Source organism: Aspergillus brunneoviolaceus (genome assembly GCF_003184695.1).
Source record: "Aspergillus brunneoviolaceus CBS 621.78 unplaced genomic scaffold BO95scaffold_25, whole genome shotgun sequence".
Taxonomy (NCBI): domain Eukaryota; kingdom Fungi; phylum Ascomycota; class Eurotiomycetes; order Eurotiales; family Aspergillaceae; genus Aspergillus; species Aspergillus brunneoviolaceus.
This window is the reverse complement of record NW_020290755.1, coordinates 278,083-305,542: the sequence shown is the minus strand read 5'-3', so window position 1 is coordinate 305,542 and position 27,460 is coordinate 278,083. Positions and strand designations below refer to the sequence as shown.

The 27,460-nt window shown below is 50.8% G+C and overlaps 5 protein-coding genes across 5 annotated transcripts; 3 read left to right on the top strand and 2 right to left on the bottom strand.

The window, feature by feature from the left end:
- Positions 1–9,424: 9,424 nt before the first annotated feature.
- Positions 9,425–16,973, top strand: ags2 (alpha-1,3-glucan synthase Ags2; the record flags this gene model as incomplete). The annotated part of the gene is made up of 6 exons (XM_025588930.1): positions 9,425–9,778; positions 9,857–10,032; positions 10,094–16,054; positions 16,105–16,310; positions 16,359–16,869; positions 16,925–16,973. 6 exons carry the CDS (start codon positions 9,425–9,427, stop codon positions 16,971–16,973), a joined length of 7,257 nt encoding a protein of 2,418 aa, XP_025443395.1.
- Positions 16,974–18,020: 1,047 nt separating this feature from the next.
- On the bottom strand, positions 18,021–20,759 carry luA (3-isopropylmalate dehydratase LEU1). The gene is made up of 2 exons (XM_025590202.1): positions 20,505–20,759; positions 18,021–20,440 (listed from the first exon to the last, which is right to left on the bottom strand). The coding sequence occupies exons 1-2, from the start codon at positions 20,709–20,711 to the stop codon at positions 18,299–18,301; spliced, it is 2,349 nt and encodes a 782-aa protein (XP_025443394.1). The 5' UTR covers positions 20,712–20,759; the 3' UTR covers positions 18,021–18,298.
- Positions 20,760–21,585: 826 nt separating this feature from the next.
- Positions 21,586–23,228, bottom strand: BO95DRAFT_513584 (UDP-N-acetylglucosamine--dolichyl-phosphate N-acetylglucosaminephosphotransferase). Its single transcript, XM_025591612.1, has 3 exons — positions 22,900–23,228; positions 22,627–22,807; positions 21,586–22,569 (listed from the first exon to the last, which is right to left on the bottom strand). Exons 1-3 carry the CDS (start codon positions 23,142–23,144, stop codon positions 21,592–21,594), a joined length of 1,404 nt encoding a protein of 467 aa, XP_025443393.1. The 5' UTR covers positions 23,145–23,228; the 3' UTR covers positions 21,586–21,591.
- Positions 23,229–23,453: 225 nt separating this feature from the next.
- Positions 23,454–25,161, top strand: BO95DRAFT_411392 (putative nuclear pore protein (SEH1)). Its single transcript, XM_025584209.1, has 3 exons — positions 23,454–23,852; positions 23,912–24,749; positions 24,808–25,161. Exons 1-3 carry the CDS (start codon positions 23,670–23,672, stop codon positions 24,912–24,914), a joined length of 1,128 nt encoding a protein of 375 aa, XP_025443392.1. The 5' UTR covers positions 23,454–23,669; the 3' UTR covers positions 24,915–25,161.
- A 233-nt stretch (positions 25,162–25,394) lies between these two features.
- Positions 25,395–27,359, top strand: BO95DRAFT_441808 (putative proline permease). Its single transcript, XM_025586270.1, has one exon. It carries the CDS (start codon positions 25,662–25,664, stop codon positions 27,219–27,221), a length of 1,560 nt encoding a protein of 519 aa, XP_025443391.1. The 5' UTR covers positions 25,395–25,661; the 3' UTR covers positions 27,222–27,359.
- Positions 27,360–27,460: the final 101 nt, after the last annotated feature.

Sequence of the window (27,460 nt, the reverse complement as noted above, 5' to 3'; positions counted from 1 at the left end):
AGAGAGAGAGAGAGAGAGAGAGAGAGAGAGAGAGAGAGAGAGAGAGAGGAGGGGAAGAAGGGAAAGAAAGAAAGTCCGGACTAGTAAATCAGCCAGCGGAAAGCAAGCCAACAGAGCGACGGAGGACGGAGAAGGTGGGGTGGTGCGCCGGGGGGATATTAGATAATATCTCTATTAACACTAAGAAGGGTCCGGACTTCGGAGCTGGCCTGCCCAAGGCACGTGCTCTCGGTCTCCGGTGCCCACTAAACCACTAAACGGAGAGCCACCGATTCGGAGCCTTTTTATTTTCTTCTCAATCATCCATCATGGGTTTATACCCACCGAAAGAATGAGAGAAAAAGAGTACGGAGTACTCAGTCTAATAAGCAAGGAGGCCTAACTCCGTCATACTCCTTAGGGAAGAGAGATGCAGATCCCTAGGATTCCCTATGTCACCGGATTCAACGCATCATCAAAAATACTTTCTACTCAGGCAGTCGGTTTGTCTTCTGATAATCCCAGGCATGGACCGTGTATTTATCTGTCTATGGATATTTACAGTTTTGTTGAGAAATTTGATCATTAAATCCCGATAAGAAAATCCCCGGGGTCATGAGCAACTACAGTAAGGCCGAGAGGCTCAAAGCCGGTGAATTCCTTGCAGAAAGCGGTCACCTTCGCCGACCGGCAGTAACATACTGCATATTATGTTACTACATAGTAACTAGTTAACTAACTAGTCACCAACGGTGACGGACTTGTCACCCTAGCTCATCACAATTTAAATCATGCTCCGGGTCTGACATTACTGTGACTCTTCCAGAATACCTTCCATGACTGGATACAAAGTTTTTGTTTCTACTATCGGTCCTCACTGCTGTATCCAATAATGCTCATTTTGTTCTCTCACTCGGCTCTCTCAGCTCTCCGGGTCAGATAAGAACTGAGTACAAAGTGCGTCTACGTTTTTGCCTCCTGGCATTCTGGAATAGCCATTTTCATTGATTTGTGAACTACGCGACTCAAAACGTGACAATATCGCATATCTTTCTGTTTAATGAAATTATTTCCAGCGTGTGCTAAACGTCCACTAGGAAAATTGACTGTGGCTCTGCAACGGCTTCCCCGGCTACCCTATCCATGACTTGAACCCACTCCGGACTCATCGCGTATGGTCCCAGCAAAGGGAGATACGGTTTAGAGCTGGAGAGATCGCCGGACAGAACTAAAAAAAATTGATACCCGGCTTCCAGCTTCTCTGTCACAACGGTTAAAGTACTGAATACAAGTACTCTGTTCATGCAACCACTACCGGCTCCACCAGAGGTTCCTAAGAATGGCGTCCACTGCGGATGGACTAGATACTTGGGAGGATACAGTTGTCTGTGGGTAAAGGCAATTTATGGACACAAGAGCAGCAGACGTCAACACTAGGTGGCTCTTCTGGTATTGAGAGGGCTCGCAAGCATATGCTCGAGGCATTCGGTTCTCATATAACAAGATGAAGAAATGTGGGAGCGAAATTTCGAACACATATCTAGGCCAATTGGCCGGTCATGTCAACATTTATTATCAAAACAAACCTCGGAGACAACTGGCTTCTGATTACGCAACAGCAAATCTGGCATCGGCCTCTCGGGCCCCCCAATCGGTACAATCTAGAGCAACGAATCTGAAGCATGGCAAAGCTTAAGGGCTTTCGTGTGAATGAACGTCTCAGTCTCAAACTGGTAACTCTATCTAACCGCCGTGCTGCAGCCTCACCACAAAACCAGATTGTTATCTGTTCAGTAGTGCCGGTTCGATCACGAGTTAGATACGAGAAGTTCGGTCTTGTTTCCCGTCATTGCAGTTACAAGCAACGCCTTCATCGCCCGACTTCTTGTGTAAATGATTAGCTATGATGGCCGAACTTTTATCGTCATGGCCTTGACGCCGGATACCCTTCCTTTGGTCATAGTCCCGTTCGTGGCTGTGCCATCCAGCATAAAACAGATTCTCTCGTGGCATTGACTACTACGCACGTCACTTAAGCCATCATTGTCATAGATGCCTTCTTCAGTGGCAAACAGCCCAGCCTTTATCAACTACACTGCCGCCTATAAGGCTTTATATCGGACAGATACCATCGGGGTTCCTATCTACTGACGCTGCAGCAGTTCGCAAAAGCCAGCAACATGGACACTAAAGCATATACCCAGACTCGGATCCTAGGCGCCTCTTAAAACATGCTGAGGCTCACCCTACAGAAAAGAAAAATGACAACACCCGCAACAATGGCAGCATCGACACAAGTGACTCTAAAAATCCTAGTACATACAATCCTAGCGACCCTGACAGCATCAGAATCTTGGTAACACTACTACCACCAGTGTTATTAGCAGCAGCAGCAGCAGAAACAGTAATAATCAGGGTCACAATATTCATAGCCTCGGCTCCTTTAAGGCAATCAAGACCCAGGTTGGTGGGTCTCTTGCCCCCACCTGGTTTGCTCTTATTGCAGAAATTAACCTCGATCTCCAGTGATGGTGTCGAACCCATCCGTGCATGTTGATCTGGATTAGAGCCCCTTGGATAAGTGAAACAGCCAGAAATTGTACGGCCGCCGCTATCTCAGCTCGAGCTGCATCCCACACGTGCATCTTCTCTTCCCATTCTATCAAATTCGTACGCTTCCGTCTACTCAGTATTATGATCTTCTCCACCACGAATGGTGCGTCAGCTTCTCTACCTAGAAGCTGTGTCTCATTTTGTGCCTTTCTTTTATATCTGGGCCATCTTATAATCGCTGCAGTCCATGCATGTTTCGATACTGATTGTTTGGGTCGTGGCTATTCTAGATCAGCCAAGTCATTCCGATCTGTCATGACACTCGTAATGAGAATTATGAAATCGTGATTCTGTGCCTGACTGCTCCAGCTCAGTCGACATATTCGACGAGTCATTGCTTATTTTAGATTTTGGTTCGTGTCAGTATCCCACCGAACCGTATCACTAATGCAGGCAACTTCGTTCACGCAATAAGACGGCAATTAAAATCCATGGGAAGGATCCTTTCCATACTGTGTCTTTTTCCGTTGCTGCGCCTTCCTGTTCAATCTTGACACTCACTCCCGAGTCACATCGTATCCATTTTCCGGACCCACAGTTCCGTTGAATATATGTCTGTATCGGAAATGGATCAATAGATTGAGCACTTAACCTGTTGCTCTAATAGAAACTCCCTTGAACATCATCATGCTATGCACTTCAATCCTTGGCCAGATGCGTGTCATGTAAGACTGTGACCACATCGAACCAACAGACCTAGCTATAGCATTACCGTTCAGTGACAGCGGCTGCCGATGAAGTCTGCTGTCGTTTGTTTCCCGTCTTGTTACAGACTGCTATCTTGTCATCTCAGAGAAGAGGCTCTCATGACCCCTGTCTAAGTCCCCTCATTTTAGTCACAACAGAGTCCTGCAGTGCGCTTGCGGTCATACGGAGAAATCCTCCTCTCAGCCACAGTTACTCAATTACTACCATGAAGTGTGTCAAAGCTGCCGTCGAGAGCCATCATCAGCCCGACTTTGTACTCGGCCGACATGGTTTAGACTACTCCGCAAATCAGTTTCTTGGTTTCGAAATGTAACACCCTATACTCCCGAAATAACTACCTACTCCGTGCTTCTTCCGAGAATCTCACCAGCGCTGGTATCTTGTTCCTCGGAATGTGTGACTGCTGTAGCCACTCCGTCACCCCATTATCAATCTAGACTATCTTTTCAACTTTATTTGCCAGCATCCAGAATGAATGGTTCACCATGCACCATGCAGGAGGCTCTCCTCCTAGCTCATCTTTCTGTACTACTTCCCGATATGAGCGAGCTTCCCTCCTTCTATCACTGTTTTCGTCTCAATGACACAATCTAGCCAGAAGTTGAGATGTGTCTCGGAATACTAGCCTACCTAGGAGTCTATCACTGAAGTCCGAGCAATACGCACTGATCCTCGAACAGGCATCTTGGCAGTTGATGTCCAGTCAGTCGATCCATGTTGTGCAGACAGACAGAAAGGCCTAGTGACACTGAGCATATGAGGACTTGCTCCACTCGAAACCCGCCACTAGATTCAGACTATGGCCCTTTCTTGGGACTCCGAGAAACCGGTAGCGGTGAATGCATGAGTGATTACAATTCCCTAGAAGTCTACTCCGTTTTCCGTCCGTTTTCCAATTTACTGGGGAGATTATCTAACCCAGCCTCAAGTCTCCAGGTCTAATCAAGAAGAGAACATCTTCTCGGTGCGGCTTACCTTTCCGCCACCTCTTATCGGGCCCTGCCTTTGCCGCTTATTCGGCAAGCGCGCTCCTCGGTCAGAAGAGAGCTTGAGAAAATACCATGCATCACCAGCTAAGCCAAATACTCTTACTGATAAAGCCCGCTCAAAAGTGATATATAAGCTTACGCTCATGCGAGTTAGACCGGGTCAACCCCCTTCTAGGCCCCAGTGAGCCTGCAGTGCTAATGCATATGATACGTACTGTCGAGACTCCACCGGTCCCGACCATGTGCCTATGAGACATACCCGACACCTGCACGCTGGGTGATCAGGTTTATATTTAAGAGCTCATCTTGACGAGCTGATAAGCAAAGCTTTCGCATGCAACCTTCCCATTACACAGGAGCGGTAATGCAGCAGCAAAGTCTGCTAAATAGTTTCCCGCCTCCCCACCGATGGCGCTATACTATTGTGCATATCGCATAACCGCAGAACAAGCGCTGCGTAATTCCAACTGGAGGTGCATTCATTATTGATAAGCATTGGTCACACCGCATGTTGAACCGTTGCGTTAAACCCCCAATGCGGAAGTTCTGGTCCCGGACTCGGGAACGCGACGGGGTTGCTACCGATTATGACCGGCAAGGGCTTCTTGATTGCCACTGCGCCTTGTCACTCTATGGTAGGTGATCTCAGATCTGAATTCGATGCTCCGACCGCTCCTTTAGCTGTAGATAACCTGACAGCAGCAGCCAGGACATGATGAAGAAAGATTAGGCTCGCGCTTGAGGGGCACAGAACTTCTGTCTCTGGCAAAGAATCACTTCCGCACAAGATGAACTAAGTATGGGACAATATTTGTCAATGCTTAGTATCATGAAGAATAGTATGGGCGACCTGCTACCGTTCGGCTGAGTATGGAATGGACAACACGAACTCCTCTACTGTGCAGTAGTAAGACTGCAATGAGTAGGTAGTCCAATCCTTCCTACCTAATGGAGGGATGAAAAAGCTCCCATATGCCTATGAATCCAGCTGGGAGACATAGCTGGGTTCATTTTATTATTCTGAGCTCCGTGGCTATTTTGATTTTGAACGTTGAGTCAATTCGGACTCGACGAACAATACCGGTATGAGCTGTGTCGCCGTGAGGCCCGTGCTATTGACTAAACACGATGACGCAAATTCCTTGATATTCGACAAGAGAAAAAGAAAAGAAAGGAAAAGAAAATCGCACTTCTAGCGTAAGGCCAGAGCTTAGACTACTGATGACTGACATAAACATGAAGTGAGTTGGCTGCATACATTGCTGATCACGGTTCATATCAATAGTAGGTGGTTCTGAGTCCCGACAAGCGGTCTGGAAGGCGCTTTCCTCCAGCTACATGAGATGATAGTGCTAAACATCCAATAAGAGCCTAGAATAGACGACTTGAGCCGCGATGATCGGAGCGAGGCCTTTAGGGCTAACGGTCGCCGAGGCTTTGAGCCTCGAATCTTCACCCGCTTTTATATAGTAGACTGGTCGGATTTGCCAGACTTGTCGAGCAAAAACAGTTCACAACCCCAACACCTGCTGACTGTGAATCCACAGAACTTGGATTGCCCTCACAGTATACCAATCTACGATATTTTAGCTACCGGAAGTTAGTACAGAACTGAGGTACCCGTTAGGGTAGTCGGTTGAGTTCTGGTCTAGAAGTGGAACCCGTGCATATTACATGTCATTATGATTTGACAGTTGTCCCAAGTCCCAACGCCACAAATGAGGCAGGCAGCCAACGACTTCGAAGCAAGGGGTTAAGGGAAAGGGAAGACAGTAAATTCGAAGATGAATGTCAAAAATCTCCGACCCTCACTTGTACCGAGCGATTGCAATTGCTATGGTACCGTTTGGGAAACACTTGGGATACATCATCCGCATCCCCGCCCTTAACCCCGGAACTCAATACACAGCTTGGCCAGACTATAAGAGGTTGATAACACGCCATTCAGGCTCGCGATCGAACCTTGGAGACTTTTTGCCCCCGCTCCCAATTGAGTTTTCCTTGCTCCTGGGTCGCACGAAAATTCGTATCAATCCTGGAACCAGACCTTCATCGATGGCCAAGACGCTCGATTGATGGGCTGACATTGTACTGTGTATGAATGTGTATCCTTTTTTGTTGCCGCACAATCCTGGTCCAATCGACAACTTAAGAGTTCTCAAGATCGCAAAGTAGACTTAACGCCTAAGGAGCATGATGAGGGGCTTTTCAATTCGTCATAAAATCTCCTCACTGACAAGGATCGGAGCCTCGGTACCGAGTACTACCAGATAACTAAAGGGGCAGCCAATCCTTGCCCGGTTCCTGAGTCTCCCGCCGCTGAGTCTCCTTGCAGGGTTTGAACCCATATTCTGACTACCACCCTACGTAAAAGATATCTAGTCATTTGATTAGCTCATATACGAGGAGCATGCGAACAAGGCATTGCCTCGAAGTACTCACATTTCTTGTTTTTCTCTTCTCAAGTCAGCAAGCAAGGGACAATGAAATTGTTCGTTGTAGCATGAATGATCGAGTTTATACAATATATATCGCTATGTACGGCGTACTCATGATTTGAACCGCCCCGTCTCATATTTCCCCCCACTTTGGTGACGATACCGCGTGAGAAATGGGGTTTCCCTGCTCTCAGGTCATTGCTTTTCTCTCCGTGAATTCCATGATCGACTGTTTCCAACGTTCGGCTCGTAGCAGTCGCCTGCAGTGGCTGATGGCCGAGCTTCTTGACACGGGCACACTACTTCGAATTTTGATCTGTAGACATCGACCAAAACACCAATAGCTTTTTAGGACATACCTGCTTGACACTGTAACTGATGCTTGAACTGAGGCTTTGCATACCAGCAATGGCCCCAGGTGTGTCACCAATACAAGTTGCGTCTCTTCTCTCTCGGTCATCCCGGGATGTCCGTTGAGCAACGGTTACAGCATTATGTGCTACCACGTCTACACGGTGGCTGTCTGGCGATTGTGCAGTACCCAGAGATCTAGCTTGCCGAAGACGGAAGACGATGTTATCCACTCGAAATAGCCAGCGAATTGATAGAAGATATTTTAGGAAGTCAAATCCTTGATGAACGAAGCTCACCATCGCGTAAGATTGTGAGATGATGTTCGGAGGCTTCGTACAGTCGCGATTGGCCAGCCGATTAGAATTCTCATCTTGTCGCAATGATGGAGTGGGTGCGTGAATACGTCGCTGTTGCTGATAGGTTTGCGCCGCGTGGACAGCATATATTGAAGTTTAATTATAGCAGAGACAGGAAGTTGATATTTCCCTCTCAGCTTAACAGAAGCGTGCATGTATCTATTTGTGTTTACCAATTTTGTCGCGGCCTTTTCCTTCTTGCCCTCCTCTGTCTTGGTTTTCAAACTGCCTTGTGGAACGTTATCCGACTTGACTTGTAGCCTGTCTGACTGAATTCGGAAAGGGTGAACACGAAAGCAAAGCTGAGAGTCGATGGGTTGTTTCTTTTGTTGTTGTCTTTGTCTACAACCAGTCTCTTTGACCGCGCGTACTGTGAATCGGCAGCAGGCATCGAACGCTCGATCGGTTTGTAGAGGAGACACTGCCATCAAGGTGGGATGTACCGTAGATCCCTATCCTTGCTCTGAACGAACGGGGTGAGCTTATCGTACCGACAACCCGGCAAAGTTGCTGATAGACGACGCACTGGGGCGAGTTCCGGTGGCATGTCCTATCAAAGGCACTATCAAATCGTGCGTTATATCTTGCATGAGATTGTCCTCGAAGGATACACACCGAAGGATGGTCGGCATGTACGATGGGGGTCTGAGGGTAAGTGAAAACGAGGTCCATGTTCAAGGAGCTGGGACTAGTTTGGATAAAGCATCTGATATATCAGAGTAAATGCCTGGTTTTCTGGATTCCATTTCAGGTGTGTCTGACAGAGGTTGAGTTGAACCTTGAAGATGATCGCCCTGCCTAGATGGCGCTAGTGGTCTTTGCGCTTCCGCTCCACTGCACTGACTCTTGGACTCGGTCCCAAAGAGGCAAGGTACGGGCTCGGTAACGGCCCGTGTGATTACCAGTACCGGTTTTACGTATACATACCGCAGCTACAGTACGTAGCTACTGCACATAGTTGTATAGCGGCATAGCGACATAGCTACATCGCTACATCGCTACATAGTACTACATACCTGCCTACTAGGTGCCTAGTATTGTACATTACTACCCACTTATCGTACACTCTAGAGTACCTACTCACTGCACACTTTAGCCACCGGCTACCAAAGTTACTGGTACCGTGGCAACCTCACTAACATTCAGACCGAACACAGAGCTCGGACGAAACTGCTTCGTCCTCGCTTCGTGTCTCCGATCATATCCTCCACTAACACTACTACTCACCCCCCAGCTTCCCATCAAAGCTAATGGCTTCCTGCACTCAATCGCTTTCAGCGACGAATAATGTGACTCCAGTCATCATAGCTGTTCTGGTGGCTGGTCTGGGAAAATGGGCCCAAACTCCCATAGCACAATCCAGATCACCGCAATGCCTCCCTCCAAATGTCCGCCATTCTATCTGGCTGGCTGGCTGACTGCTTGCTTGCTTACTTGCTTGGAAGCAGCCGCAGCAGCCAGGTGCTTGAGTCTGCTGGGTAAAGATCTTCGTTTCTTTTTCCTCGATCAGACGATATTGGTTTCTCGCTCTCTAGCTGTATATCATTGTTAATCATGCTTCCTCTCACAGATCCACTTGGGACTTCTATTCTTCCTGCAAGAAATCGGACATATACTCGGGCATATTGCTCTCTTCGCCATTTTCTTTCTTTTCTTTTTTCAGTTCCACATAAATGTTTATCCTATTCTTGCGTTGCCGCCACAGCAGCTGCATCTAGTGTGGGTTTCTCTGCCACTCCTCCCTGTTTATCTCTCAATTCTCATTCGCTATCGTCATCCTTGGATAGATTTCCAATAACATAAAGAGGGACGAAGACAAGCTACGATACTTTTGAGCAGACTTTTTCCCCTTGCCACGAGATTCCTCGACCCGAGCAGTTGTCTTGATATTCTCCTTCTTTCAAGACTTTCTCATTGTTCCGAACATATGTCGAGTATATAAAAACAGGCGGAAAAAGGAAACGGTTGATTCAAAAAGCCGTCGACGATGAAGTGGGGGTTCTCCGGCTGTGTGGCAGCATTGCTCGCAGCCACAGTCTCAGGCTGGCCCTATGAAGAATCCTTGGTTGACTACAACTTGAACGTGAACAACGACACCACCAATCCAGCCGAGTATACAGCTCCGTCGTGGCCGGGCCACAAGTATACACCTTCTCCGAAGAACTGGCGGTTCCCCTTCTACACACTCTTCATTGACCGGTGGGTCAATGGTGACCCCACGAACGATAATATTAACGGCACCCTCTTCGAACATGACTTGGATTCAACTCAAATGCGCCATGGTGGTGATGCGGTTGGACTGGTGGACACGCTGGACTATCTACAAGGCTTGGGAATCAAGGTTCGATACCTTCTTCTACAGATTGACAATCCGTCTTTTTTGCTTCGAGGCACGGGATGTACTAATATTGTAACACAGGGCATCTATCTCGCCGGTACTATATTGATGAATCAGCCCTGGGGATCGGACGGCTATTCTGCTCTCGATACTACACTCCTCGATCAACATTATGGTACCATTCAAACCTGGAGAAATGCCATCGATGAGATTCACAAGCGGGGAATGTATGTCCTCTTCGACAACACTATCGCAACGTAAGTGAGGGGACTTTCCCGCACAGCCTCATCAAGCATGGACGGACTGACGAGACTCTAGCTTGGGTGATTTGATCGGTTTTGAGAACTACCTGAACGTGACGACTCCATTCTCAGTCAAGGAACACAAGACTATCTGGAAATCCGAACGCCAGTATGTGGACTTCCTCCCCGGAAACGACTATAACGATACTTGCGACTACCCTCGCTTCTGGAACGAAACCGGTTACCCCGTGGATCAAAGCGTTCGTGATGAGCTCGTTGGATGTTATAACAGTGATTTCGATCAATACGGTGACAGGGAGGCTTTTGGTGTCTACCCTGATTGGCAGCGTGAGCTGGCGAAGTTCGCGTCCGTTCAAGATCGTCTCCGTGAATGGCATCCCAGTGTTAGAGAGCGGATCAAGGTTCACTCCTGTAACATCATTAAGGCTCTGGATATTGACGGCTTCCGTTACGACAAGGCGACTCAGTCTACTGTGGATGCTCTCGGAGATATATCGAGCCATTACCGAGAGTGTGCTCGCAGTGTTGGAAAGAACAATTTCTTCCTACCTGGTGAGATCACTGGTGGTAACAATTTTGGCTCAATCTATCTGGGGCGAGGAAGACAACCGAACCAGTATCCAAAATCTGCTATGGATGCGATGGCTATGACGAACAAGTCCAGCCAGCAGTATTTCCTCCGTGAGAATGACCTCCAGGCTCTTGACGGAGCCGCTTTCCATTATTCAGTTTACCGCACCCTCACACGCTTCTTGGGTATGAGCGGTAATCTCGCGGCCGGTTACGACACTCCTCTCGACTGGGTCGACTCATGGAACATTATGGTTCAAAGCAACGATTTGATCAATGCTGAAACTGGCAAATTCGACCCGAGGCACATGTATGGCACAACAAATCAAGATGTGTTTCGGTGGCCCGCAATCCAGTACGGTGTGGAGCGGAACCTTTTAGGTCTCTTTATTACAACTCTGCAAATGCCAGGAATCCCGCTACTGCTTTGGGGAGAAGAGCAGGCCTTCTACATCTTGGATGCCACGGCAGATAACTACGTTTATGGACGGCAAGCCATGTCACCTGCTACAGCCTGGAGAACTCACGGTTGTTGGGCTCTTGATGCGACCCAGTATTATGACTGGCCCATCGAACAGGGCCGACAGGGCTGTCACGACCCAAAGGTGGCGTATGATCACCGAGATCCTTCCCACCCTGTTCACAACATTATCAAGCATATGTATCAACTGCGACAAGAGTTCCCTATCTTGAACGACGGCTACTCTCTGCAGACCCTCTCAAAGCAGACACGGGATATCGTTTACCCAGGATCGAATGGCACAGCTACCGAGACGGGAATGTGGTCCATTCTAAGAGACAGAGTATCTAGTCTGCAGAATCTAGGCGATGAGGGTGGTAACATGCCGGTTTGGCTTGTCTACCAGAATGACAACAAGACTGTGGAGTACAAGTTTGATTGCGGAAGCAATGCCAGCGCCCTAATTTCGCCATTTACAACGAAGACAACCGTCAAGAACCTCTTCTACCCATTCGACGAACACACCTTGAAGTCTGGACCCAAAGCACTTCACCTGAACGGCTCGAAGGAGCTTAATGGATGCCTGGACAGCATCACCTTGAAACCATTCGAATTCAGGGCTTATGTCCCAAAGGCACAGTTTGTCGATCCCCGCCCCATGATTACCAAGTTCAATCCCGGGCATGATGCTCCCTTGCTCTCCACGGTAGGCGCAGGTGAATCCGAGGATATCAATGTCAGCATTGAGTTCTCTACAGCAATGGACTGTGACGCTGTAACGAAGGCTATCTCATTCACCTCGCAGACCGAGTCTGGCAAAACACCATCCATCGACAAAGGCAGCGTTGATTGCAAGACTATGACCGCAAATGACACCCAATATGTCGCTCAGCTGCCCAGCGCTTGGTCTTGGTCAGCGAAACTGACTGGGGTTTACAACGGTGTTCATCGTTTGACTGTGAAGAATGCTACCGGTTCTGGTAGCAAATCCACTCAGTCCACAGATCACTTTCTTTTCCGCGTTGGTCAGAGTGACAATCCCATCGTTTTTACCTCTGCCAATTACACAACAGGACTAGTGCACGGAAATGAGAACGGATCCCTCTACGTCCAACACAGGGCGGCGGGTGCTAACAAATGGCGTTATTCAACGAATTGGGGCAGTTCCTTCTCCGCTTGGATGAACTACACTGGAGGTAACACAACCATTGACGAATTGCCTTGGTCCGGAACGGACAAACAGAAGTGGCAAGGAAAGCATGTGCGAGTCGAGTACTGGAGTCAGTTAACTGGCAGCAGTGACTACGTTCAGGAGGGTGACTATGACTGGAATGGTCCTGCGCGACGCTTCCCGCACCTTTTCTTCAACGGACCATACAATCAGTACGGATACGATGCAGGGTTGAATAACGTCGCCAAGCAGGACAGTGATGGTTTCTGGAACTTCCGAGTCATCGCTGAGTATCCAGCACAGGGTCAATTCAACGTCTGGGGCATGAACCCGGATGGGAAACCTGACGAAAGCTTCGTGTTCGGTGACGTTGATGGCGATGGAGTCTTGGATCGCATGCCTCCGTCCTCCCTCAGCCAACTGTCTGTCAACATCACAGATATTCCTCCGTCGCCTTACTTGGTCTGGAATGTTAAGGTTGATGATGGCACTATGAAGATCAATCTGGTGCCCACTGGATCAAGAATCGCTCAGATGATCATCTACATCATTTTGTGGGTGGTCCCGCTTTTGACCGCGATTGCTGTGGTTTATGCCTTCATGAAGTCCTTCTACCAAGTCAAGTTCAATCAGGTCGGAGTGATGGAGAAGAAGTCATTCCTGGGCATGATCCTCGGCAATAAGCGAGATGGCCAATCGTCGAATCCTCTGATTCGCTTTGCGAACAAGTCAGGATTTCTGCAAAGCACATCTGCGTTTGGTGCCGCTGCCTCGCGTACACGAACCACGCTGATTGCGACCATGGAGTACGATATCGAGGACTGGGGCATCAAGATCAAGATTGGTGGTCTTGGTGTCATGGCCCAGCTGATGGGAAAGCACCTTGGACAGCAAAACTTGATCTGGGTCGTGCCATGTGTTGGTGGTGTCGAATACCCGGTCGATCAGCCAGCGGATCCGATGTTCGTGGCGGTGCTTGGTAACTCGTACGAAGTCAAGGTTCAATACCATGTGATCAAGAACATTACATATGTTCTTCTTGACGCACCGGTGTTCCGCCAACAATCGAAGGCGGAACCTTACCCTGCCCGTATGGACGACCTGGACAGCGCAATTTACTACTCTGCTTGGAACCAGTGCATTGCTGAAGCCATCAAACGTTTCCGGATTGATCTATACCATATTAATGACTATCACGGCTCAATTGCTCCACTCTATCTTCTTCCACAAACAGTCCCGGTCTGCCTTTCGCTTCACAACGCTGAGTTCCAGGGACTTTGGCCTATGCGTACTCAGAAAGAGAGAGACGAAGTCTGTTCAGTTTTCAACCTCGACATCAATACAGCACGCCGTTACGTCCAATTCGGCGAGGTCTTCAATATGCTTCATGCGGGCGCAAGCTATCTTCGTGTTCACCAGCAGGGCTTTGGTGCTGTTGGTGTCTCTCGTAAGTATGGCAAGCGGTCATATGCTCGCTACCCAATCTTCTGGGGCTTGAAGAAGGTGGGAAATCTACCAAATCCTGATCCTTCTGACACGGGTGAATGGAACAAAGAACTTCCCAAGGACAGTGAAATCGAGGTTGATCCTCTCTACGAGGCAAGCAGAGGCGAATTGAAACGGCAAGCACAGGAATGGGCAGGTCTAGACCAGAATCCTAACGCAGATCTTTTGGTCTTCGTTGGGCGTTGGTCTATGCAAAAGGGAGTAGATCTCATCGCTGACGTGATGCCTGCTGTCTTGGAAGCACGTCCGAATGTTCAACTGATCTGTGTTGGGCCGGTTATTGATCTCTATGGTAAATTCGCTGCGTTAAAGCTCGATCAGATGATGAAGGTTTACCCTGGGAGAGTATTCTCTAAGCCTGAGTTTACAGCACTTCCACCGTATATCTTCTCTGGAGCCGAGTTCGCGTTGATTCCGTCTCGTGATGAACCTTTTGGACTTGTTGCGGTGGAATTTGGCCGCAAAGGCGCCCTTGGTATTGGAGCTCGTGTGGGAGGTCTTGGCCAGATGCCTGGTTGGTGGTATAATATTGAATCGACAACAACGTCTCATCTGCTGCATCAATTCAAGCTTGCAATCGCGAGTGCATTGAACTCGAAACCCCAAGTTCGGGCTAAGATGCGCGCGCGGTCCGCGAAGCAACGGTTCCCTGTCGCACAGTGGGTGGAGGATTTGGAAATTCTCCAGTCAACTGCGATGCGCATTCATAGCAAGGGCCTGACCAAGTCAAATAGCCAGCCACTGACGCCTTCTGGATACAACACCCCGAGTGGTCTGATGACGCCTACCATTGCCTCTTCCGGACACATTACTCCCAGTGGAGTACAAACCCCTCCTCTTACGCACTCGCGCGAGGGAAGTTATTCGAATATCAACCGTTTGAGCGCGTACGGACCACAGCAGCGAAACACAATTGTGTACAGTCGCGACCCGAGCCCAGGCGCCAACGAAAAGCCCAAATCAGGATTAAGCAGAACGCTGTCGCTTGGTGTACGGTCCGGACCCGGTCACCTCGTTCGTCGTGGTCGCCGTCGTTTGAGGAGAAGCATGGGTCATGAAGACCCTGCCAACAATTCGAACACCGAGGAGAGTAGTGATGACGACTTCATCCCCAGCTACTATGGCGAGGAGGAGTACACACTCACTCCTGAACAAGCAGAGGAAGGACGCAGAACCGATGCAACCCCTCAATTGGACATGCCTCGACAAACGCCGCCTAGGGATTTTATCAGTCGCAGACAGTCCAGTCAAAGCTCGCTTCCGCCCAGGCCCATATTGACTACAACTAGCCCCGGAAGTCCAGAACCCGAAGAAGCTCTTGTGTCGCCCGTGAGACAGTATGCCAACGAGCCCGGTAACCGACTCAGCAGTGCCTCTGTTCTTTCCGTTGATACCATCATTGGAGAGAAGAAAGATTACAAGCTGCAGAAGGTCGATCCGTTTTTCACCGACAGCACTGGCGAGTACTACAAGGCGTTTGAGAAGAGGCTGGAGAATTTGAATGGTTCAAACTCTGAATCTCAGCTCTGCATTGAGGAGTACCTTATGAAGAGTGAGAAGAAGTGGTTTGATAAGTTCAGAGATGCCAGACTTGGCCGCAATCAATCGCCCGCCTCTTCCGTCTTCCACGCGAAGATGGACAACAATTCACCTATGAGTTCGGTCAGGGCCGATGAGATGGGTTCGCAGGAAAGCAGAAGCCCTGAGCGTAGAGAGAAGGATGAATTCCTCCTAGGGAATGATTACGTTCCTCCGTCTGGTCTTCGAAAATGGATGCAAATCCGGATTGGTGACTGGCCTCTGTATTCCTTCTTCCTTGGTCTCGGCCAGATTATCGCTGCCAACTCTTATCAGATCACACTGCTCACGGGCGAGGTGGGAGAAACAGCAGAGAAACTTTATGGTATCGCGACAGTTTACCTCGTCGCTTCCATTGTCTGGTGGTTCTTCTTCCGATCATTCAAGTCGGTCTTTGTTCTATCGCTTCCTTGGCTCTTGTACGGTCTTTCATTCGTCATCATCGGAGTGGCACATTTTGAGCAGGATGGATTCGCTCGCGGTTGGATTCAGAACGTGGGCGCGGGTGTTTACGCTGCGGCCTCGGCCAGCGGTTCGTTATTCTTTGCGCTGAATTTTGGTGATGAGAACGGCGCACCGGTCAAGGAATGGGTGTTCCGGGCATGTATAATTCAAGGATGCCAGCAAGCCTATATCATTGGTCTGTGGTATTGGGGTACAGCCATTTCTCAGGCCGTTGAGAGTGGTGCTACAAATGTCCAGGGTGATATCACGAACACCTGGAAGATGACGTATGTTTCCTCAATGCGCACTTCGAAGTCGATTACTGACAGATATCCAGAGCTATTTGTCTTCCTATCGCTGCCTTCCTTTGGGCCATTGGTCTGCTGCTTTTCTTCGGTCTTCCGAGCTACTACCACCAGACCCCGGGTAAAGTGCCCTCATTCTACCAATCTGTATTCCGGCGCAAGATTATTCTCTGGAACTTCGTGGTCGTCATCGTCTCAAACTTCTTCCTCAGTGCACCGTATGGACGCAATTGGAGCTGTAAGTATCTTTGGATGGAATGGTCGTATAGACGCTAATCTTTTGCAGTCCTCTGGAGTTCTGCCCACGCCAAGCCCTGGGAGGTAGGAGTGCTCTGCGTGGTCTTCTTCGGATTCGTTTGGGCCGCCTGGCTCTTCCTATTCGGTTATCTCTCGAAAACGCATAGCTGGATCCTTCCGGTCTTTGCATGCGGCCTGGGTGCACCGCGTTGGGCACAGATATGGTGGGGTGTCTCCGGTATTGGTTTATTCCTTCCCTGGGCCGGTAGCTACACAAGCGGTGCTCTCGTGTCGCGAGCTGTTTGGCTGTGGCTCGGAGTGTTGGATTCCATCCAAGGCTTAGGATTCGGTATGATATTGTTGCAAACCATGACCAGGATGCACATCTGCTTCACGCTTCTTGCGTCTCAGGTGTTGGGATCGATCGCCACAATCTGCGCAAGAGCATTTGGGCCAAATAAGATCGGCCCGGGCCCAATATCGCCGGATATCACAGCCGGGGTCAGCTCAATTGCTAATGCCTGGTTCTGGATTGCACTTTTCTTCCAGCTGCTCATTTGGTACGTCTATTTGTCTCTGACGGAGTGATAAGAATCACGGCTAACAGAATGACAGTGCTGGGTACCTCATGTTCTTCCGTAAAGAACAGCTCACGAAGCCCTAAGCTCTGGTGGTAATATACCGAGGCCATCAAGCTCAAGTGACTATCTCTCGACAAAAAGCAAGGACATGAGCGAACAACAAGAAAGCATAACGCATAGAGAAATCCCTAGACCCGCACATCCATCTCCACGCATACCCTGGCCCTCCCCGCACCCTCTTCGCCTTGTACATTATCGTTTCTCCTTCTTCTCCCTCCACAGTTCCTTTCGACTTGGCACGTTTGAACATTCCTTCGATAGTTGACTGGTGTCGAGTCGAGCCACCTCACATCCTGTTTCCTCACTACCCAGTCGACGTATATATATCTCCCATACGTGATTCCCAACACTCTTTCTACGATGCCAATGCTTGTTTTGAATGCAGATGTTTATAATGGTTATGACCCCTCCGGTTCGAATGTCGTTACGCTCATTGATACCTAGCCATGAACATGAGGATGCATCTTTTGGAAATTCTGTTTTTACTCAGCTTGAATGTTTTGCATGTTATTCTTCCCCAATGTCTTTGTTTTCTGCTGCTATCTGGAAGGACCCCCCAGTCAATTCAATAAATTGCTTGGTAATTCGCTTGAGCTCTTTGCTTTTTTTTTCTCTCTTTTTTGGGTCACTTGCAAATCTGAATGGATGTTTCTCTATTGGGTTGCTGTTTTGCGAATATTAAAACCTAATATGCATGACTTGGAATATGTTAATCGCTGTTTTGTTTCACTTTTAGGTATATAGCTACCAGACGATAAGTCAGTTTTGTAGCTGGAGGATGTGGCTCTAATTAGGAACTCCTTCGAGAGAGTAGCCTGGTTGAATGAATGTTAAAAACTGGGATCACTTAAAATGGATATACACAAATGAAGGATTTTTGAGTGGTTGCGTCGCTTGGCTTATTAGCTGTGCGCTTTCCCATTGGCCGTAGGCGGTCGTAAGGTTGGCAAGGCATTCATCCTGCACGCCGATGTGAGGGGCTTAGGAGGTACGGAAGGACGTCAAGGATAGCGTCATTGGTGAGATCTACACTTTACGTAAATGAAGAAAAGAAGGAATTGAAGTAGTCTCAATGAGATGTGAAATTAATTATTTCCTGTCTATTTCCTTTCCCTCCCAATGTCCTTTTTGTACCAGACCGGGGCATTCAACAACATAAGCCCGAGAAGCACACCAAGTGATATATAGCTGTTTTTTTGTTTGCGAGGCAACAATAGAAGAGAACCCGAAAGGAGAAGAAAGAGAAGAGAAAAAGAGAAAAAGCTGCATTATGGTATTGTCGTAACAAGAAACGTGTATCCGAAAATTCGAAAGAGAAGAAGAGATGAGGGAGGCGACGAAACGCAGCCTACCACTCCAGAGGCTCCCCCTTGACGTCGCCACGATTCGTCTTGGGGACGGGGGCGGCCTGGATCATGGTGGCACCGCCGCCGGCGCGCTTGCCGCGCTTGAGGTAGCCGCTGCCATCGAGCCAGGGGGTCTCGAGGGAGCGGTGGGCCTCGAAGGCCTTGATCTTGTCCTCCATCTGCAGGGTAAGACCAATGTCGTCGAGGCCGTTGATCAGGCAGTGGCGGCGGAAGGCGTCGACGTCGAAGGTGGCCAGGACGGTGCCCTGGGCGTCCTTGACCTGCTGGTTGACGAGGTCGACCTCGACCTCGCGGCCGGCGGAGGCCTCGGCGGCGATCTTGGCGAGCGCGGCCTCATCGGAGATGACGACGGGGAGCATGCCGTTCTTGAAGGTGTTGTTGAAGAAGATGTCGGCGAAGGAGGGGGCGATGACGCACTTGATGCCGAAGTCGAGGAGGGCCCAGGGGGCGTGCTCGCGGGAGCTGCCGCAGCCGAAGTTAGGGCCCGTCACCACCAGGATCTTGGCGCTGCGGTAGGGTTCCTGGTTCAGCACGAACGAGGGGATCTCCGCCCCGTCCTTGTAGCGGAGCTCGTAGAAGAGCGCGCTGCCCAGCCCCGTGCGCTTGATGGTCTTGAGGAACTGCTTGGGGATGATCGCGTCCGTGTCCACGTTGGACCGGTCCATCGGCGCCGCGATGCCCTTGAGCGTCGTGAACTTGGGGAGGCCGGCGCTGCCCGAGGAGGAGCCGCTGCCACCGGCAATGGTGTTGGTGTGCGGCTCGTTGTCCGCGGGCTGGTCGTTGATGCGCTCCGCTTCGCTCTCGCTGCTGGGGTCCTCGTGGTGTTGCTGGGGCTCCTCATCGACGTTGACGGCTGTGTGGGCCTTGCTCAGCACGGGGCTGGACACCAGGTGCTCGCGCACGTCGGCCAGCTTACCCACGATGGCGGCGGCGGCGGCCATGGCGGGCGACATCAGGTGGGTGCGGCCTCCGGCGCCCTGGCGGCCCTCGAAGTTGCGGTTGGAGGTGCTGGCGCAGCGCTCCTGCGGGGAGAGAATGTCCGGGTTCATCCCCAGGCACATGGAGCACCCGGCCTCACGCCACTCGAAGCCCGCATCCACGAAGATCTTGTCCAGCCCCTCCGACTCGGCCTGCTGCTTGACCAAACCGGAGCCGGGGACGACCATGGCGCGCTTGATGTTTGCGGCGATCTTCTTGCCGCGGACGACCTTGGCGGCGGCGCGGAGATCCTCGATGCGGGCGTTGGTGCAGGAGCCGATGAAGACCTTGTCGACGTCGATGTCCTTCATGGGGGTGCCCGAGGTCAGACCCATGTACTCGAGGGCGCGCTTGCAGGCCAGCTTGCGGGCATCGTCCTGGAAGTCGTCGGGGCTGGGCACCACGCCGGTGATGGGGATGACGTCCTGCGGGGAGGTACCCCACGAGATGGTGGGGATGATGTCCTTGCCGTCGATGACGATGGTTTTGTCGTAGTGGGCACCCTCGTCGGAGGCCAGGCTCTTCCAGAAGCTGACGGCCTTCTTCCACTCGGCACTGTCGTACTTGGGGGCGAGGGGGCGGCCCTTGAGGTACTCGAAAGTGACCTCGTCGGGGGCGATCATGCCAGCACGAGCACCGCCCTCAATGGACATGTTGCACATGGACATCCGGGCCTCCATGCTCAGGCCGCGGATGACGGAACCGCAGAACTCGATGACCGCACCGGTACCGCCGGCCGTGCCGATGATGCCGATGATGTGGAGGACGACGTCCTTGCTGGTAACGCCCGCGGGGAGCTCGCCGTCGACCTGGATGCGCATGTTCTTGCTCCGGCGGGTGATGAGGGTCTGTGTGGCGAGGACGTGCTCGACCTCGCTAGTGCCGATACCGAAGGCCAGCGCACCGAAGGCGCCGTGGGTGGAGGTGTGACTGTCACCGCAGACGACGGTGGTGCCGGGCAGAGTGAACCCCTGCTCGGGCCCGATGATATGCACGATACCTTGGCGCTTGTCGCCCATCCCAAAGTAGGTGAGGCCGAATTTCTTCACGTTTTCCTCGAGGGTGGTCACTTGCAGCCGGGAGTCGTTCTCTTGGATGAACTCTTCGACGTTCTTGAAGTTTTTTCGGGAGGAAGTAGGGATGTTCTGCAGAAGAGCATCCCAGTCAGCTTTTACCATGCATCACCGGGTGTTAAAGGAGTCAACGTACGTGGTCAACGGTCACCAGAGTACAGTCCGGCCGGCGGACTTGACGACCGGTGTTCTCGAGACCCTCGAAGGCCTGTGGGGATGTCACTTCGTGAACAAGGTGTCTGTCGATGTAGATCAGGAGGGTGCCATCTTCCTGCTCGTTGACAATGTGGTGGTCCAGGACCTTGTCATACAAGGTCTTGGGTTTTTTGTCGACGCCGGGCATGAGGGGCGAGGATTGAGAGAGATATTCAAGGAAAAGGGGGGGGGGGGGGTTATTGTGCAGCTGGATGAGGAGGGTGAGAGTAGAGATAGCTTGCACAAGGCACGCGAGACGAATGTGAAGGATGATTGATTGATGAGCAGAGGAACAAGAAGAGACAAGAGATGGTTTTAACAGCAGCGCCCGCCGCGATGTCGCACCGCCGCCTTTCGAGGGGCAACGCCGGTCTCGGTGGTCAGCACCCAATGGCCCTTTGCCGATTGGACGGGACCGAATTTTCTGGGGGGTAGTGGAGTCCGATGTCGGGGGCGGGGGCGGTTAGCGACGGTAGTATGACTAACCGACCGAGTCTGATTCGAAATTCCCACTGCAGCAATGAATGACTCCGTCATGTAGGAATGACTCTTAGGCGAAACATTATGCCCGACATGCAGCATTGCTCTAAAATATCTCATTACAGTTGCAAAGAATAGGTGCGGTGTTTATACCTAGTACATTACTGTGTAGTATGGAGTTGACTCCCTGGGAATGGCATCATATCCGGTGACGATGGATTACACCATGAACGGCGCTACTCGACCAAAAGAGGGCAAGGCTGGTGAAGGTTCTGGTTAGATCCCGTCGGGCGTCCGGCCAGCTGGGAATTCTGGGCCGATCCAGTTTCGAGTTTGGAGCTCTTTTGCGCCGTCACTGTGGGTCGGGCGGTCAGTTAGTGTATCGGCGTATCGTATCTGATCTGAAGAAATCTCATTACTACCTACTACCTACTCATAGACTACTTGTACGTACATTCTTTACTTTTTTGGATAGTGGACCCAAGGGCTATAAATAAGTCTATGCTCGAAACCGGTACCTATCTATACAAGTCGAAGCTCAGCGGCATCTATACATAATTGAACGCCCGGTTGTCCTCGCGGAAAACAAGCAGAGCTAAACGGTGTCGCACAAAAAGCCCTAATAGCCCGCACACAGTCTGCAGACCAACCATGCTCAATGCGAGCCGATCTTCCCTCATTGGACCCATCCAAACGAGCCACAGGTTGAGAATAGTGAGATTCGTGGACTGCACGATTTGACCGTTCTCGTTTCTGGTGACGCGAACCAGGCGCAGCTTGTGCAGGAGTTCCAATGCGGCGGCGATCAGTGGCGCAGGCGGTACCGACCATTCCGTCACGGATGCATCCAACAGCCCGGTCACGGAATTGAATTTTGGTAGGCGATGGCGTGGACATGGGATCAGATGGAACAGCTGGGGGGTGGAATATACGAAGTTAAAGATCTGCGGGATGAACAGGAGGAGCAGTGTTTTGCTGAAGTGGCCAAGAATGCCGACAACAGCAAAGACCATTCCTGCAAAATAGCAGTACGTATCCCCGACAAAGACCTTGGAGGGGTACCAGTTGTGGCATAGAAGGGCCAAAGATACTCCGAGAAATGGCAAGAGAAAGTACAGCGAGAACAGATGCGAGTCAGTCGCAGGATGCGGGTAAGGCGTCACCGGCGCAAGGTACAGTGCGTCATTCGCAATCAGCAAGACTGCTATCACGAGCGACTGGGCAACCTCCACTCCGTTGACCCCCGCCAACATGTTGATCGAGTTGGGACAAAAGATGGCCACAGCAGCCATGTACACGTAATACAGCCATCCGAGATCAATGAACGGTCCCAGATAGGGCTGCAGAGGAACGGGCACAACCACTTGCGTGACCCCAAAATCCACGAAGTATACGATAAGCATTGGAATCGCACCAAAGGCGGGGATGAGAACTTTATGCCGCCATCGAATGTCGAGCAAGTCATCGCCAATCCCGAGAATAACAATGCATTGAAGAGAGAGCAACCCGGAGAGGTAGGAGGCAAGCTATTGATTTGGTTATTAGCATACAGATGGCGTCCTTTGCTATGGAGAGTGGCAAACCTTTCCATGAGGGAACCGATGTAGCATGCGACCATGCTCAACGTGTTGGGTTTCAATAACAACATCGCGATTACCTCCCCCGGAGGTCGCTGCCACGATATCTTTGTAGAATGCGAAAGGGATGAAGAAGATGAGCGCAAGGAGATATACAATGGAGCAAACAGCTCCCATGGTCTCTGGGCTGAGCCGTGAACACATTAATCACCATGATTCTGATCAAAAACACGTTCGCGACCATTGTACAGTGATCGGCGAACAGATAGAAGCACATACATTTCGGGCCTATTCGGTTTGGCCATATCCTTCCCCTTCAGCCCTGCTTTAAGGAAAGTAGGCCCGAGCCAACGGATCATACTAAATGTCACTGCAAATGCAATGCCACTGAAGGCAATTGACGCGATCAGGGGTGCCCCTTCGCCTTGAAACGTATTGGACAGGATGCCGACGCATACTGCCACCAAGAGGAAGAGGCGCCAGGCCTCATGGTGGGAGAGAGAGCTCGAATTGACTGAAGTCATCGTGCGCGAGACAGTACCAGCATACCGGCTTCACAGCCCCAGGAATCGAGATTGACGAGTCTCCAGCATGTGTTAAGAAAAAAAAAAAGACTACGAAGAATGGCAAGGTGGCATTAGGGAATGGTGGAGAAAGGCGTACGACGCATCTCGTTTTGCCGACGTAACTCCACCGCCTGGTGACCTGAAGAAGGCGGTCTGAGCGGCTCAGGCACATGCGCATCAGATAACAAATGTGTTAGGTAATCAATGAATGGATGACTGAGTGACAAACCAGCTGCGATCCCAACAATCCCAGTGCTTCACATGCATGTCCTATCTGGTACAATTGGAGAAGGGGAGCTATCGGAGACGCATGGATAGGCCAAAAAAAGCATCAGCAGAACTCCCCCCAACCCTGAATTACTACCCCTCCAGCTCCCAGCTGACTGTCGACGTGTCTCATCCTGTGTCAAGGGCGGTGGCTGTGAGGCTGGTTGTTTCGCCCATCTAATTGGGGTTGAAATCCCGGGTTCGCATACCACATCCATGTCGGGTTTCGCGGATTTCGATGCCGGTCATCGTGACTTGGTGTCAGTGACCAAATTCAACTTCTATGGCAATCGCATCCTAACGGCTTCGACCGACCACCGCATGAAGGTTTGGGACCAGAAAGACGGGGAATGGCGATTAGTAGATACATGGCGCGCCCATGACGCGGAAATCCGCGATGTAAGCTGTCTTAACACCGACCGCAGAAACTTGCTTTGTGTTGACGATAGGCTGTTTAGGCGACTTGGAATGGACCTTTCACTGGCCAGCACATTGGCAGCGTGGGGGAAGATATGAAATGCAAGATATGGCAAGAAGATGTTACGCAGCCTCTCAACTCGGGCCGGCGTTTCAGATCCATCTTTCGCATGACAGCGCCGCAGCGCCACCCGTTCGTCTCCATTGACTTTCGCAACATCGATCTTGAATCGTGGCTCGCGGTAATCACGCGCGACGGCTATCTAATGGTCATGGAGCCTGTTAGCCCGGACACCCTTGCCGATTGGCAGCCCTTGGATCAATTCCGTGTCTGTAGTGCGCCTCAGAGAGGGGAGGAAACAAGCTTCAAGGTCCAGTTTCACCACGACCCTACGGACATCACCCATTCAGTCTCGCCATCGTGGGACAGGAAAAGCCTTTCTCTAGTGGTGGCAGCTATGGACAGTGTTAAAGTGTACCGCACCGATGCCAATCGACGCTTTTACCATGCAATCGAGCTAAGCGGCCATGGTGGTCTGGTCCGAGACATTTCCTGGGCCAATGGCTCGGTTCGCGGATACGATCTGGTTGCAAGCGGGTGCAAAGACGGGTTTATTCGTGTATTCGAAGTCTACACCTTCCCGTCCGAAACCAGGACCAAGAAACAAAATGGCAGCCATTCTCGATCTGCTTCGCAGTCGCTATCAGTGCGCACGCAAGCCCAGTCGGGAATTGGATCAGCTCTGGCAAATCATGCCCCTGCCTCGCTATCCGACCGTGCGGCAACAGATGATTCCAATTTCAAACATTCGTACAAGGAAGTCGCCTGTATTGATAGCAAACACCTTGATGTGTGGCAAGTGGGCTTTTCCTACGCCGGTAAGTACTACAGTCCCTCCCTCACGGTTACTATGACCGGAAGTCTAACATCTGTTAGGTGATTGCCTCATCTCCTCGGGTGATGATGGTGCTGTGCGCTTCTGGAAGAAGTCTCTTTCAGGGCAATGGCTCGAATATGCCGAAACTGATATGGCTTCTCAGTGATTTACTTCCCTGGCTGGAATTTGTCGATTAGATTTATCAGGTTGCAGGCGCTAAGTATACCCATATCAGCGTCGCGAGGACATGATCTTGTTTCCAGCACTCTCTATTATCCATGTTTTACCATTAGGTCTTTGTCTTCCTGGTCAAATTTCCTATTCATGCTCAAGAGGCGTTTGGTGTGGATCGCACCTTGGTAGGGGCCATAGATCGTTGCTTAATATCTGCTTAATATATGCTTAATATCTGCTTAATATCTGCTTAATATCTCGCACTCCTGCTATATTCCTTTACTAGGTAGTAGAAATGATACCCATGCATCGCTACCTAGTACATTCCTTTCCGGGTGCAGTCTTGGTGGTCGGTCTTCCTTGACACTTGCCCAGCTGGATCTGGGCCTCGACTACCTCACCTCCCACGCACTTTCCTTCTATCATCCGATCCAGGTTCGCAGAAGGTAATAGCAACTTACGTACAGCCTGTAGCCCACACTGCACCGTGGACCTCACATGTACCTGCCTTCTATCTCCGAGGTCCGGACTCAGTCTTTCCGTGTTGGTGGTGTATGTTGGCGTCGCTGAACGAGGAAGGTGCCAAACGCCTTTCTTCTCTCGACTCAAAACCACCTCCCGCCTCCTCGAATTCTTTTCTTCTTCACCTCTTCAGCATTCTTCTTCTATACATACGCATACCTCTCTTCCAGTCTTTACCAGTATATACACACCATCATTATTGATCCCACCATACACAATGATTCTCTCAACTCTTGGAACGGGTCTCTTCATCGGTGCCGGTCAGGCCTTGGCCGTCGGTGGTCCAGCAGCACTCGTTGGCTCATATGTCTTCCTTTCCATTCTGATGTATTGCCTGACGACCGCCGTCGCTGAAGTGGCAGCCCATCAGCCTCGTCCCTTTGGTACCCTGATTACCCATGGGTATCAGTACAGCTCAGGTCATCTCGGATTCTCCCTGGCTTACTTACGATGGTATACTCTGGCAATGATGGTACCTTTCGAAGTTACCACCGCGATGGTCAGTCTCGGTCAGTGGGATCCGGCGCCCTCCGCTGCTATACGGATCACAGCAGTCACCCTTGCGATCTTCCTCTTCAACATGCTTCCAGAACGGGAATTTATGCGAAGCGAGATCATATTCACCGGCTTGAAGCTCTTCACCACTGTCGGATTCATGATTGTCTCCATCTACATGGCCATTCGAGGTATTCCTGGCACATCAATCCGAGGATTTCATTATTGGCATGAGCCTGGCCCGTTTAGCGAGTACCTGGTTCCCGGAAACGGGGGTCGCGCTCTGGGCTTCCTCCAGTGTCTTCTCTACACGGTGATTGCCTTCTCCTTCGTTCCGGAGTTGATCGTGCAGAAGGTCGAGCGTCGTGAAGTGGAGAACCCTTCAAGCATCCTGCGGTCGACACGGCTTTCAAGCCTTCTGCTCTTCACGCTCTACACTGTCAGTGCCTTCATGATGACCTTCATGAGTCCCTTCGACGAGCCTCTGTTGACGAACGATGGCCTCGGGGCCGGAGCTTCACCCTTCGTCGTTGGTATCGATCAGACTGGCATTCGCGCGCTATCTATACTTGCTCGGGCGATGATTTGCATCTCTTCTGTTGCTTCTGGACGCTCTTTTCTCCATCATTCATCTCGCACACTCTGTGCCTTGGCGGAGACTGGCCATGCCCCCACCCTGTTCACGGCCCGCAACCGACTGAGCGTGCCGTATGTGGCCGTTGTTGCTTCCGCCTTGTTCTCGGTATTTGGGTATCTGTCGGTGTCGGTGTCCAGCTCCTCTGTGCACAACTCATTGCTGTACTTCATCACTACGTCTGGCTCCATCTCATGGCTCGGTGCCTGTCTCGTCTACATCCGATTCCGCCGACAGACAGCCGACGAAGGCTTTCTGCAGGTGTACCAGTCCAGCATCCAACCTTATGGGGTGTACCTGGGTATTGCGGGTTGCGCCGTGCTACCTATTGCCAACAGCCTCCTCATGGCCTTCCCCTCGCCACCCGCGGACGAAGCCCCTGCTCTGTCGGGACTGAAGATCCGCAATGCGGTCCCCGTATACACCAGCATTGCCATGTTCTGGATGCTTTACTTGAGCCATCGATTCCGGACTTCCTTGACGCAGGGGTTCACCTCTTTTCGCACACTTCCCGACGAGCAGACGCAGAACAAAGCCCGCGCCGGTTCTGCTCGATCATCTGGACAGCGCGTGTGGTGGGAGATGGCACGGTCAAGAAAGGATGCTCCTCCTCACCAGGCCGAGGCCGGATCTACAATGGGTCCATGAGAGTATCAATGACGCTGATCGAAGGACATTACTGCAGTGGTGAACTTGGCATTCCGCCTCATACCTTGTATTATCTTTATCCTACTGTGTATGGCATTGGGATTCATTCTTTCATTTTGTATTCTTAGAAGGGCAATGGGCTTGTCATATAGTACCTATAACTACCTGTGGTTGTTTTGTGTACTACTTGTATTCTTGAATCGAAGTTTCCAACTTGATCTACTACTTGTCTTCCACAT